At 33.0% G+C, this 15,480-nt stretch overlaps 1 protein-coding gene across 2 annotated transcripts in view; it reads right to left on the bottom strand.

The window, feature by feature from the left end:
- LOC130670926 (potassium voltage-gated channel protein Shaker) overlaps nucleotides 1-15,480 on the bottom strand; it is a 108,064-nt gene that overhangs the window by 43,314 nt on the left and 49,270 nt on the right. For both annotated transcript variants that reach the window (XR_008990452.1, XM_057474560.1), the window contains exons 4-5: nucleotides 8,112-8,377; nucleotides 414-1,057 (exon numbers count right to left, since the gene is read on the bottom strand). Coding sequence is in view for 1 of the 2 variants with exons in the window: in XM_057474560.1 (XP_057330543.1) it covers nucleotides 414-1,057; nucleotides 8,112-8,377 (910 nt within the window). In the remaining variant the exon portion in view is untranslated. The remainder of the gene's footprint in view (nucleotides 1-413; nucleotides 1,058-8,111; nucleotides 8,378-15,480) is intronic.

Below are 15,480 nucleotides of genomic sequence, written 5' to 3' on the forward strand. Positions count from 1 at the left end.
TAGACATACAGATTTTTTACATAAAAAATTTGAGCTGACTATTACGATAATAATTTGGATTCCGGGAGAAAAAATACTTTTCATCAGTATACTTTCAGAAAATATGTTTCAATTCGAGAAATTTGTATCGTATTAGCTTAATAAAGGAAAATTTCAAATCAAGACGACTCAATTTTTGAAAATTTTGTTCTTAAACTAAGGAAATTTTTATTTTCATTTCGAACTGTCAAAAATATTTTTGCAGCGGAAAGGAATTTTTTTGCACCAAAATATCCTTTTTTTCTGTGTACTTGTTGATTGAATGCTTTGAAATATTTTTCACAAAATATAATCAATATATTTTCAATATATATTTGTGTATTTTTGTTTCCAAAATGAAATTATTTGCTTCCGAATTTCTGCTTTAAACTTACCAATGAAGAGGAAAAATATGAGCAGACCAAGTTCTCGCATTGAAGCTTTTAAAGTTCTTCCAAGTATTTGAAGGCCCTTGCTATGTCTAGATAGCTTAAAAATTCGAAACACTCTAACAAGCCTGATGACTCTTAAAATTGCTAGTGACATAGCTTGATTAGTACTTTTGTCTTGTGGACTCACTGGTGCTTTTGGTAAATCGAATTCATGCTCTTTTCCAGCAATTACGGTTCCTAAGGTTATAAAGTATGGAATAATGGCGATTATATCAATGAAATTCATAAGATCACGAAAAAAATTGAGTTTATTCGGACAAGCAAGGAAGCGCACTGATAATTCAAATGTGAACCATATAATACAAATAGTTTCTATCAGGAAGAACGGATCTGTAATATCTGGCACTTCATCTTCTTCGATTTTGGTGCCATTTGTTGTCGTATTGAACACTTTATAATGTTTAAACTCAGGTAGAGTTTCCAAACAAAAGATAACGATTGATAAAAGTATCACAAATACCGAGATAATAGCGACTACTCGGGCGCCTTGTGAACTTTCAGGATATTCAAATAGAAGCCAAACTTTCCTTTGTAATTCATGCGAAGGTAGTGGCTTCTCTTCTTCCTTGATAAATCCTTCGTCCTCTCTGTTTAACAAAAATAAACAAATTTACATGAACATATATATATATATATTGTGACGTTACATTGCCGAGGAGATGGAGTTTGAGGTTGAGTAAGTGTGAGTCTGTGTGATAGTGAGAGAAAAAGGGAGTATGTGTGTCGAGTTGAGTGTAATAGATGGTGAGCTGAGCATATGGAGTATAAGTGTGAATGGTAATTTAGGTGTGCGATAGAGTACGTGTACGGTATGTGATATGTTTTGGAGTGTCTGTGTGGTAGAGCGTGGATTCAACGAGGAAGGTCTAGCTGTGTCGCGGATAGTGGCCAAGATAACGTGCCTCCCGAACAGTGATGACGACTAGGCCCAGGCTTAGCCACCGGGGTTGATGTGGTAATCACGGAGGTGCGACTGAGATGTCGCCGCCCCTTCGTGTTGGTACCCGGAGTTAGCTGGGGTATGTTTACGTTTATTTGGGGAATGGCAGGCCTCGTTTGCGATGCTCGAGGAAGCCAACAATTCGCTAACTTCGGATATCACGGGAGTGACAGTACGGGAAGGCCCGTGAGTTCACGGCTTGTATGCTTGTGAAGGAAAGAATGGATGGAGAAGCGAGAATGTGGGATTGAAAGAGAAGGAGTGGAGCGAGCGAGATAGAGTGGGAGATTATCGTGTAACAGTTGTGCAACTACCGTTGAGTAAGGAAGTTGAGATTCGGCGTCGCTCGTGAACGAGTCGACCCAGGAGTCGAAATTGGAGTCTTGGAGTAAGCGGTGGTGAGTCGGAGAGTCGCCAAGGTGGACTTCGACCGCAACCGTGAACTGTTATCGTTTTGGAGCCGGTGGCTTGGTGTATTGTGCTCTTGGAGCCGTTTGTCGTGATAGTTGTCGTAAATTACCGCATATTTGATTTTATCTTATAATTTATCTAGTAGTGTATTAAGTTTTGTGATTCGTCGTCGTCGAGAGGTTCCCGATGTTGTATTCAGGTATTTATTTGCGTAATGGACCGAGAGTACTAGACCGCGGGCCTTTTGGGTCTTTCGCGTCACTCTCGCGTCATCTTTACGGTATTTTATTTGGTTTTGTTTTGTTATTTTATTGGAATATTAATTTAATTAATCGGGTTCTTCCGCATCAGAAGAACCGTGACCCTCTCTCCACAACCTAGCATACTGAGCGCACCAGGACATGCCGCTACCACCGGTCATGTCTCTCATCTTCAAAGGGTATAGTTTTTAGGTTTTAATTTACGTGTATGTTTAGAGCGGTTGCCGATACGGGGAAATAAAAGTCGGCTGGCGCCCGTCAGGATCTGGAGGAGATGAGAGGGGTGATTGGTGGGCGAAGTGTAACGTAGCCCGATTTTGTTTAATTAGAGTTTTAAGTTATTGAGTAATTTTATTGAGTAAAGTTTTTTTGAGTAATTATTGGGTTTAATCAAGTAATTATGAAATATTACGTTACAATATATATATATATATATATATATATATATATATATATATATATATATATATATATATGGGACATTCCACGCCAAACCACCGAGATTGTGGACCCGATCATTATTTATTTAGCTAATTATTTTTACATATTGAAGTATAGTCCTTGTTGAAAAACGCATCCACGATTTTTTCGAATTTTAATTTCGCTTTCTTAAAAAGATATGAACTTATGAAAATTTCAGATTAAAAATATTTGAATGTCCATAACTTTATGAAAAATATTATTAATTATATAAAGTTGTACATCATTTTTTTCAGCTTTGAATCAACTTTCAACAAAAGATATTTAAAAATTTGATTGATCTTCACTTCTATTTTTTTCTTCTTTATTATTTTTAAAAATAAGTGCAATTTTCAAAATGTATGACAAATTTTTTTTCCTTGAAAAAAAAAAAAAAAAATCAAAAGTAGTGTATATTATGAAGAAAGACTTGAGCCCGACCCGATCATGCGATTCCGATATGTTCTGAAAAAATTGTTGCTACATAATAGAGAATAATGGAATTTTTTCAATTGAATGAATATAAATTTTTTCTATTTTTGAAACTTTTTGATAAAGTGACCCTCGCAGATTTGAATCACGGTGGAAACACGGTGGGTTTGTTCCATTTTACCACTGTGATAACGCGGTGTATCCACCGTGATTCCACGGTGGATACACCACTGTGTAGACACGGTGTTTCCACTGCGATTACGCGGTGGATACACCGTGGAATCACGGTGGTGAAATAGCACAAAGCCACCGTGGAATCACAGTGGATACACCGCGTAATCACAGTGGAAACACCGTGCATACACAGTGGTCAAGCCACCGTGGAATCACCGTAGATACACCGCGTAATCACAGTGGATACACTGTGTATACCCGGTGGTGAAATGGAACAAACCCACCGGGTAACCACGGTGGATCCACGGTGTTTACACTTCCACGGTGTTTCCACCGTGATTCAAATCTGCGAGGGGATATAAAATTTGAAAAAAATCATGGATGCGTTTTTCAACAAGGACTACGACATGTAAAAACCTTGGCTAAATAAATAATGATTGGGTCCTCGGTAATTTGGCGTGGAATGTCCAACATTAGACTGTGTCAGAAAAGAACTTTTTTTTGTTAGAAAAAATGCATATCAAAAGTTACGTTGATAAAAAAAAATTTGAAAACCTGCTGACCCTGCAGGCTAGCCCTGAAACTGCCTGCTGTTTTCAAGCTCAAAAAGCTCGAAAACACTATTGTCAAAATACTTATTCGCGCACAAAGAGCTCGATAATGTTTTAGTACATTCGTATTTTTGAGCTCTTCGAGCTCCAACAAGCGGTTTTTTAATTTTTGTTCACGATTTTTCTTAAAGAAACGAATGAATTCGGATAAAAATCAATATATGCGATTAAAATAGAAAGTTAAATGAGTTTTGAATCAGATCAGAGCGTTAATATATAAAATATCCGAAAAAAGTATAAAAAAACATTAATTTTACTTATATTTTTCGATAATATTACTTAAACTAACAGAACGATTGCAATAAAATCTATAGTGATCGAGAAATACAATAAAATTGTAGATCCGGTTTAACTTTAGGTACATTTGATAAAGTATATATAGTTTTGTACGTTTGAGGTAGCATTCGACGCAGTTTCTAAGGCAATAATGCTGAAAATTTTTTGGAAATTATCGGTTAACGTTTTGATTTTATTCGAAAAAAAAAAATACTTTTTTGAAATTTTTTCGTCAATAATGTCTCTTTAAAAAATGATTCAATTTTAATGGTTGGGGTGGCATTCAACGCGACTAAAAGAGTGATTGAATTTTGGAATCAATCCATGAAGTAAGTAAGAAGTTATTTAATAAAAATATTTTTTCGAAAATTCTATTTTTTAAATAACTCCGAACTGAGCCCAATTGGGAAATCCGAATCGAAAAGAAATTAAATTATTGTAAGTTTTATCCTATTGGGGCTTGTGGGGGATCTTAGTGGGAAAACCCACCGTCAATATGAACAATAATAGCCATTTTTTCCCATTGGGTTCTGTGTGGGATCTAAATGGGAAAAACCCAACATGAAAATAAAAAAAACTATTGTCATTTTTCCCCATTGGGTTTCATGTGGGATTATAAAGGGAAAATCCAATTTGAAGAAAAAAAAGATTGTGTTCACCCTATTCACGATTTTACACGAAAATTGATTGCAAAAAATATCTGGATAGAATGATTCATAATTTTAGTCAAAATAGAAGTTGTATAATAAATTTCATATGTAAGTATACGTTTACTTGATTTCAAGTGTAGCTGCTTTTATTTTTTTTCTATACTCTTCGAATATCATAAAAAAAAAAGATTCAACGTATTTGAGTCCCCGAAAACTTAATGTTTCCTTAAGTACCCCGTTTTGCCCCCCCCCCCCCCCCCCCCCCCCCCTCCCCCTATATTTATACAAAGAGTACGTCGACCATTGCATCACGGAGTTTTTATGTCGTCATCAGTTATTCTTTGATGTCACAATAAATATACTATTTACGCTAACGCGATCACATACGTGGGTCAGCGCAGTGGATTGCGTCAAAGACTTTGAATCGTAAGGATGCAGGTTCGAGCCCAGCAGTCGCCGGGATTTTTTCATTAATTAAATTCATGTATACTTCCTCTAAGTAATGTTCCTAACACATTAAATCACGTTTCGGATCAAACTGAAATTTTCTTTCCCAATTTATTATTTTTTTTTTTTTCATAGGGATGCGCTAGTGGGATCTCTTGGGGATTTCTCAATTGGGGCATAGCTGGGACTGCCCAATAAGGGCCCAGTAGGTCTTTACGTTACATCCGTATGTGCGGCCCCTATAAGGCAACCCCATAAGGACCCAATAGGTCTCACATAAAAATTTCTAGTCGGAGTAGGTTTTCCCCCTAAGACCCCTCTCACAAGCCCCAATAGGATAAAACTTACAATAATTTAATCTCTTATCGATTCGGATTTCCCAATTGGGCTTATATTGGGTCCTGATATGGATTTCCCTATTGGGCATGCCTGATCGGAACCCAATGAAGTCCACATGTATACTCTGGGCGATCCTACAGTACTTTCTAGTCGGATAGCCCCAAAACTTCCCGCTATTTTCGACCTCCTTGAGTTCGAAAATATTGTTGTAGATACATTTTCGAGCTTTTTGAGCTCGAAAATATTTTTGTATGCCGTTGTTTAAAAAAAAAAAACGTTTGTTACTATTTTTTTCCCAACGATATCTCTCAAACGAATTGACCGATTGAGACCGTTAAGGTGGTAATCGACGCATTTTGTTGATTTCTAAAGCTGATCAGATTTTGGAATGGATTTATTTAGTCGTTTTTGAGATATTTCAAAAAAACTAAAAAAAAACTTTTTTAATTCTTTCGCTAACGATTTCTCTTGAACGAATGAATCGATTTTGATAGTTGAGGTAACATTTGACGCGGCTTATAATGTTTCAGAGCAGATTAGATTTTGGAATCAATCCTCCGAGCACATTAAAAGTTATAAAAAAAAAAACATTTTTGAAAATTTTTTTTTTTAATATCTCCGAACGCACCTCACTGATCAAGCTCAAATTTTTACAGCTTTTAGATATTAACAAGCTGCGTCGAATCCCATCTTGACGATCAAAATCGGTTTATCCGTTCAAAAGTTACAGATATTTACGTACGTACGTATATAAATGAATATATAAATATATTGAGCTGAAATTTTAGGAGGATTTTTGTTTTTTATTAAATTAACTTTCGAAATCTTTTCATCGAAAAAAAAGTCTGTCACAGTCTAATATATATATGTAACGATCAGATGTAGGTCATAGGATATAAATCACTAGGATAATTAAAATATCTGACTCCAATGAATTTGTTATAAGCAGCACAATCAGCAGTGAGTTCTATTTGAACGTAATATAATGCAGAATAATGCTAGTTGCACTAGAGTATTTAGCTAGTCGCTGTACCTCTCTACTGTCAGTGTAAAAGTGTCACTTGCTTGATTATAATTTAAAAAATTTTTTTACTTCTTACATTTTTGATTACTTGAAAACTATCAATGATAAAAATATTTGAACTCAAGATTTGAAAACTAGATACTTTAAGTTTCAATTTGTTTTAGTTTTCCTATGCTCTTTGACCATTTCTTTGCTAAGTTACTACATTTGGAGAATTATCTAAAAATTTAGGATTTTTAAAAATCTTTTACTTTTCGTAACAGCGTATTTTATTAGATTTATGAACAGTCCCAATCATTGAAGTGAAGCAGATGAAATTGAATCAATTTTGGTTCTCGAAAGTCTTTATTCACAGTAAAAAAGGATTCGTCAAAAGCAACACTCATCATGTGTAAAACGAACTTTTTACACTTATATTGCATTAATGATAAAAAAAACTGTGTTCAATTCGTGCGGTGTTGTCGATTACCCACTCGAGCGAATGAGCGCACTCACTTCGTTCGTGCGCTCAACTTCGCTCTCGTGGGCAATCGACAACTTACCTCACTAGTTGTACAATATACTATTATATGTTATTTTAACATGTTGTAAGTGTTAAAAAAAGTTACGTACGTTTATGTTAAAAGTAAAAATTTTCCAAGAATTTTTTTGTAATGGTCGACATTATTTTTAACATATTTTGTGTATTGATTTTACAGTAATATATAAAAAGTGTTACTTTCGAATAAAATAACATTTTTGTGTGTTAAAAAATCAATCGATAGTGACAGTTCAAACAAGATAAACACTGTTTGTTAAATTGACACACAAAAGTATTGAAAATTCAACGCTCAGAATTTTAACACACGCTTTTTTTTTACACTTTGACGATTCGTTTTTAACTGTGTTCAAGTCATAAAAATAACCATGAATTATAATGTTCGCTCGAATCAAAAAATTTTTTGTTCAATGTATAAATTCGACAACAACAAAAAATACAGGAGACAGTTCAATTCTTTGAAACAAATATTTCTTAAAACAATCAATTGGTATGACTCGCATTTATAACCACATTCTCTAAGTTTGAAACAGTGAAAATCACTGAATAATAGTGTATATACACTATTTCACAGTTATAAGTATATATCACACTTGGTATACTTATAGCTGTGATACAGTGAATAGTCACTCAGATTTAGAGAGCACAGTAAAAAGGAAGAATCAGGTATAATTTTATTTCTATATGGAATTCGTTATTCGTGTTTGTAAGGATCGTGCAGTTTTCAAGCAAAAATAATAATGTAACAATCCAATTTTTTCACTGATAATAATTTTCTGCAGAAGCTACGAAATACATAAAAGCTCTCAAAGGTGTTTAGAAATAGTGCAAAATTATCAGGCAAACTTGCGAGTAATTCTCTGTTTTATATGATTTTAATTATATAGTATGCTACACACTACGAAGGAAGGTTGGCCGTCCCGATCCACGTGTTTGCCACCTTCTTATTCGGCTCAAGTAGGCAACTATATACGTGGGCTGGAATGTTCTACTTTCCTCTCTTGGTGTGTAATATACTATTTTTTCTACAATATCACTATCTATAATTTTCAAATAGCAATAGTACTTTTTTTACTTTACCTGAATTTGTTAGTGGCCAATTCTCCCAATTCATAAAATTTAATTTCTTCTGAGAAGACATCAAGTGGCACATTAACTGGCCGACGAAGTCGTCCTCCACTTTGATAGTAATAAAGAATCGCATCAAAAGAGGGACGATTTCGATCGAAAAAGTATTCGTTGCGCAATGGATCAAAATATCGAAGACGTCTCGAAGGATCTCCGAGTAACGTATCTGGAAACTGGTTAAGCGTACGTAGTTGAGTCTCGAACCGCAATCCACTTACCTAGGAAAATAATGTAAAATTTGTAAATTTATATAGACTCTTTCGTGAACGCAAATATTTCTGATATTCTAATTGTAAACAGTAATAGATCGATTTATTGTTATTGTAACTGCAATCATAAAATTAAAAAACTTTTCTCAAATTTCGTGTAATTTCAAATAAGCTGTATTAGATCTGATCAGACATGACTGATACAAACCCATATATAATTAGATATAGGCCTATATATAACTAGATCTGATCAGGCATGGCTAATATAAATTCATGTATAGTCGTGCATAAGTTTATATATAATTGGATCGGATCAGACATGACTGATATAAACTTACATGTAGTTATATATTTCTATGTATAATATCCCGAATAGAATCCTGGCTAATAAAGATGAGTTTAGAGCGAGTCACTAGCTCAGCGTTACTAACTAGCAGATTTAGCTAATAACGAGCTCACCGTTGGCTAATTTTTTTTTCAAGAATATTTTTAGCTCACCGATATCTCGTGAGCGAACAATATTTATTATTTACAGGTGGCGCTGTACAAGAATGAAATCTTGAATCACCATTGCCTCACAGCTGGCTCAAAGAAATTGGTTATAGATGTCGCTGTTTTCGAATAAAAAAGTAGCTCACCATAAGCTAATAGCTGGCTATTATCTATTATTTCCAGATGGCACCGTATTGAAATAATACGCTGGCCCATCATTACCTCACAACTGGCTCAAAATAATTATTTATAGATAGCGTAGTTATGAATTCAAAAGATGACTCACTGTAAACTCATAGCTGGCCACTATTTATTATTTACGGATAGTGATATATAAAAAGAATTTGCTGACTTGTTATTGGTTCTTTACCAGATTAAATTATTTGTTCAATATAAACAATTTATAATCAGCTTAATAAGCATAAACTATATAAAAACAATAGATAAACCTAACCTCAAATAAGTATAAACGGCGCTACATAAAAATATATTTGTAACTCACTAGTATCTCATGGTTGTCCAACAAAAATTAGTTACAGATAGAGCTGTACAAAAATAACATTTACCTAATCAGTATCTCATAGTTATCTCGTCGCTAATAGTTACAGATAGTGCTACATAAAATTATAACTGTAACTCATCAGCATCCCATGGCTATCTCATCGCTGATATTTACAGATGGCGCTACATAAAAATATAACTGTAACTCATCAGCATCTCATGGTTATCTCGTCAGTAATAGTTACAGATGGCGCTAGATTAAATTACAACTGTAACTCATCAGTATTTCATAGCTATCTCGTCGCTAATAGTTATAGATGGCACTACATAAAAATATAACTGTAACTCATCAGCATCTCATGGTTGTCCAGTTAGTATTAGTTACAGATGGAGCTGTATGAAAAATAAAATTCACCTTACCAGTATCTCATGGCTATTTCATCGCTAATAGTTATAGATGGAGCTATATAAAAATATAATTGTAACTCATCAGCATCCCATGGTTGTCCAGCCGCTATTAGCTGCAGATGGTGCCACATAATAAGATAAATGTAACTCAACAGTATCTAATGGGTGTCTAGTCACTATTAATTACAGATAGCACTACATAAAACATATATGGATCATCAAATTGTAATCGATTCCAGCGAGCAGTAGCAGCCTAGTGGATAACACACGAGACTCATCATCCCAAGGATCCGGGTTCAACTCCCGTCGGCGCCTAACAGGACGTCAGGGTTAATTCGATGATAAACTCATAAAAAAATTATTCTAAATACAAATTGTAAAGCCAGTGTAAAAAAAAAAAAAAATTTTTTTTTTTCAATTTTCGAGTCATCATGAACTCATATTTTTTAGCTAGCCACTGGCTACTTTTCATATCTTGTCATTAGCTCATATTTCTGAGTTAGCGATTAGCTATGTATAACTGCACACTCACTACCTCATTGTTTCAACCTAGCTATTGGATATGTTTGAATCTATCCACTGGCTTGTTCTGATCAGTCAGCCATCGGCTAAAATGGCGTTACATAGTGAGGTTATGACTGGCCAATTCTATTAGGCAGTGATGAGGTATGACTCGAATCTGTTAGCTACGGGCTGGCCACCTATGAGTTTCAATTCTACTCGGGATTAGATCTGATCAAACTTCATTGATATGAAACCTATAAATATTTAAATATATATATATATATATATATATATATATATATATATATATATATATTTAGTGGTTGAGATAATATTATAAATTATTGAAACCAACTAATTATGCTAAACAAAAGTTTTATTTAACTAACGAAGCAACACAGTAAAAGTAAGTATACAGAAAAGAAAAATGCTTGGTGGATGCGTGTATGCACTCCAGCGGTGTATGACTTATTGTGTCTCTACGAATGAGGTAGAGAAGGAAAATAGAAAAATCGATGTTCGGCGTAGATTGCCGAAATTAATCGATCGCTTTGCATTGTAGCAACACTACATATATATATATATATATATATATATATATATATATATATATATATTAGGGTGGTCCTTATTTTGGACATTTTTGAATTTTGATGCTCCCAGAAGCTTATGTGGTTCGAAATAAATAAAAAAAAATATCCTCAAAGTTTCAGGTCTCTATCTCAATTTTAACCCGTGCCGCACAGCGATGTAAGTTTCCCATTTAAATAACACAGGGTTTTTGGCATTGAACAATTAATTTTTTATTCCGGCTAAAGTAATTGTTCAAAAAATTTGAAACTCTGAAGACTTTATCCTTATATTAGCAGCTGCTCCTCAGAATTTTTACAGATTCTCAGCTACTATAATTTTGGGGGTACAGCATGATGAAAAAAAAGAAAAAAATTATTTTTTTTATTTTTAGCTAAAATTTTTTTCAAATAACATATTAAATCACTCTACATCCTTATCAGAAGTTTTTACTTTTTCTCATTCTTGCACCTAAGTGGGTGAACCTTATATCTTTGTTGCACTAATACAGTATAATCAGGAACTTTGCATTAGTGTGCAGTAAAGTGTTCCTTAACAGAATTTTTTGAATTTATTACGATCACCTTACAAACGATTTCAATTACGACAGAAAAAAAATTACCTTAAAGTTTGAGCTCTTAATTCCAACAGGACGACGTGCCGCAAATTTCGTTTTCGTGATTCTTAAAATTTATTTTTTTTATTTATTAAAGAGATCGATTTTATTAATAATTTATTATGGTTAAAAAATTGTAAATAAATAATTATTTCGATATTAAAAGCGGCTGAGGCAGCTGTTCGGCACACGCGTGGCTCGGGCGATCACCGAAGTTAAGTAGCATTGAGCATGGCCACTACTTAGCTGGGTGACCGTTTAGCCACGCGTTGGGTTCGAACGAAGGCCTCTGATCGTTAGGCCCGGGATGAAGATCCAGTGGTCGGTAAAATGGGAATTTTATCGATCACTGGAGCTTCACCCAAACCGAAACTGTACTGGCTAGGTTTTTTCTGTGATTTTCCTAGCCACTGCACCTCCATTGCACAAGGGAGCTTGTAGGGCATCACCGTAATGATGCAGTACAGTAAAAGCACAAGTCGGGCCACAGCCGCACAATAAGGAAGCAGTTTGCGATTTGAAGGCAAAAATGTTAAAAAATACTCCTGTATTCTATACATTGAAATAAAGAAAATAAAATAAAATAATTATTTCGATTTTATAATGCACAAAACTATCAACCTTTTGTCTATTATTTATTGCTTAAAACAAATAATAAACTTGAAGGTGACCAACTTATTTAAGCAAATATTGAAAGAAATTTAATTTATTGATAATATTTATTAAATGTTAAACTAAGGCGTAATATGATTAGTGGCATAGATATACCGATCTTGGATGTCAATTGAATGCATTATGTATTTTTGAAAAAGATACAATGTCAAATAGCATAAACAAAAATATTTCTTCAAAGAATCACAAAAAAAATTTGCGGTAACGCTTCCCGTCAAAATTAAGAGCTTCAACTTTAAGGGAATTTTTTCTGTTGTAATTGGAACCATTTTGAGAGGTAATCGTAATAAATTCGAAAAATCCTTTTAAGATACACTCTACTGCACATTAACGCACTATTGTCTTATTTAGCGAAGTGCGCTTTAATTTTTTGAAAATATTCGTTTGTTTATAAGAAAAACTCGTCCAAAGCTCTTGATTACTGTATCAGTGCAACAAAGAGATGCCGTTCACCCACTTGGGTGTGAGAGTGCAAAAAAGTAAGAACTTCTGATAAGGATGCAGAGAGTGGTTTGATATGTTATTTGAAAAAAATTTTAGTTAAAAATAAAAAAAATAATTTTTTTCTTTTTTTTCATCATGCTGTACCCTCAAAATTATAGTAGCTGAAAATCTGTAAAAATTCTGAGGAGTAGCTGCTAATATAAGGATAAAGTCTACAGAGTTTCAAATTTTTCGAAAAATTACTTTAGCCAGAACAAAGAATTAATCGTTCAATACCAAAAACCCCGTGTTATTTAAATGGGAAACTTACATCGCTGTGCGGCACGGGCTAGAATTGAGATAGAGACCTGAAACTTTGAGGATATTTTTTTTCTATTTATTTCGAACCACATAAGCTTCTGGGAGCATAAAAATTCGAAAATGTCCAAAATAAGGACTACCCTAATATACATATATATATTAGGGTGGCTCATTTGAAACGACTATTTTTTTTTTTTTGGTCCATTGACGGAATATTGTTCTAGACATAAAAAAAAAAATTTCCACAAAATTTGAGCCCTTAATTTTAATTTTGAGAACTCGCTAATTGAATTTGAAATTTTCCCATTCATTTAGCATGTAAAGTGGAGGTTTTTTTTTTTAATTATCTATAGCTCTGCTGCATTTCACGTTTTTTTACTGTCCATAGGCAGAAGTTGTAGGCAAACCTTTATACTTCAAAAGTTCCTACAGTAAAATTTATGTGACAGGAACGGGGTCAGAGTTAAAAAATGTAAAAGTCGATTTTTATCGATTTTTGCGTATTTTTTGAGTTTTTCGTAGAAAATATTGTAGTTACCGAAAAAAGGTAAATGACAAAATTGTAGGAAATCAAATTTGCTACAAAAAAGGTCCTGTAAGCCAAGGCTGTAAAATCTGTTGTTTCTGAAATAAATTGAATTATACATATGAAAATTCAAGATATCTTTGCAGTATATGGTTTGTTAAATTAATAATTTAATTTTCATTTATTAAATGTTTTTTTTGAACATCATATTACTTTTTCATGAAAATATAACTTAAAAAAAATTTATCTATATGGGGCATTCCACGCCAAATCGGACGGTTTCAAAAATTGATTTTTCTGATTTTCTTCGATTTTTGGTATTTTTTAGTACCCCTCAAAAGAGGCTTCCCGGTAAATTTTGAGATCTTTTTGATTAATGGTTCAAAAAATATCGAATTTTAAAAAAAAACCGCTCTTTTTATGGTTTTTTGATCATAACTTTCGTAATAATGGTCGAAATTCAATGTTTTTTTATTCAAAATTTTCGTTTTGAGTTGGCCTTTTCAGACAAAAATGCATAATGAACATACAAAATGTTTTTGATCGAGATTTTTGAATTTTAGGTTTTCAACCGTGTTCCAAAATTTTATATAATTATTCGAAAAAGCGACGAAGCAATATTCACTAAGGAGTCCTCTAGTTCATAAAACAATCGTTAATGTAAAATTTTCGAAAGAACACGGAAATAATTAAAAACGTTTGTGATACAGTTTTGTCGCTTTTCCGAATAATTATATGAAATTTTGGAGCTCCTGTAATGATCTTAGCTGTATTGTATAGCAAATCTAATGTTTCTTTTGCTTCGAAATAGTTGCTTTTTAAAAAATAAAAGTATTTATTATAACAGCTTATAAATAGCATTAACTTTTACTTACTGCTTTTAAATCCTTACTCAGAACGAAAAAATATCGGAATCAATTTATAATATTCAAGAAAAACAAGTGTACAATGTCAAAAATCGGTACTGATAATAATTTATAGGAAAAAAAAATTTTTTTTAATTTCGAAAAATCGAAAAAAAATAGTAATTATGGAAGGCCCACTACTGGACCGGGCTTAAAAGTTGCAGAATGGATAGAAGTTTAAGATAGGAAATTTTCAAGAAAATCGAAGGATACACCCTTTTTTAAAAACACGGTTGAAAACTTAAAATTCAACAATCTCGATCAAAAACATTTTGTATATTTGTTATGCATTTTTGTCTGAAAAGGCCAACTCAAAACGAAAATTTTGAATAAAAAAACATTGAATTTCGACCATTATTACGAAAGTTATGATCAAAAAACCATAAAAAGAGCGGTTTTTTTTTAAAATTCGATATTTTTTGAACCATTAATCAAAAAGATCTCAAAATTTACCGGGAAGTCTCTTTTGAGGGGTACTAAAAAATACCAAAAATCGAAGAAAATCAGAAAAATCAATTTTTGAAACCGTCCGATTTGGCGTGGAATGCCCCATATAGATAAATTTTTTTTAAGTTATATTTTCATGAAAAAGTAATATGATGTTAAAAAAAAACATTTAATAAATGAAAATTAAATTATTAATTGAACAAACCATATACTGCAAAGAAATCTTGAATTTTCATATGTATAATTCAATTTATTTCAGAAACAACAGATTTTACAGCCTTGGCTTACAGGACCTTTTTTGTAGCAAATTTGATTTCCTACAATTTTGTCATTTACCTTTTTTCGGTAACTACAATATTTTCTACGAAAAACTCAAAAAATACGCAAAAATCGATAAAAATCGACTTTTACATTTTTTAACTCTGACCCCGTTCCTGTCACATAAATTTTACTGTAGGAACTTTTGAAGTATAAAGGTTTGCCTACAACTTCTGCCTATGGACAGTAAAAAAACGTGAAATGCAGCAGAGCTATAGATAATTAAAAAAAAAAACCTCCACTTTACATGCTAAATGAATGGGAAAATTTCAAATTCAATTAGCGAGTTCTCAAAATTAAAATTAAGGGCTCAAATTTTGTGGAAATTTTTTTTTTTATGTCTAGAACAATATTCCGTCAATGGACCAAAAAAAAAAAATAGTCGTTTCAAATGAGCCACCCTAATATA

Source organism: Microplitis mediator, chromosome 7 (genome assembly GCF_029852145.1).
Source record: "Microplitis mediator isolate UGA2020A chromosome 7, iyMicMedi2.1, whole genome shotgun sequence".
Classification (NCBI taxonomy): Eukaryota; Metazoa; Arthropoda; class Insecta; order Hymenoptera; family Braconidae; genus Microplitis; species Microplitis mediator.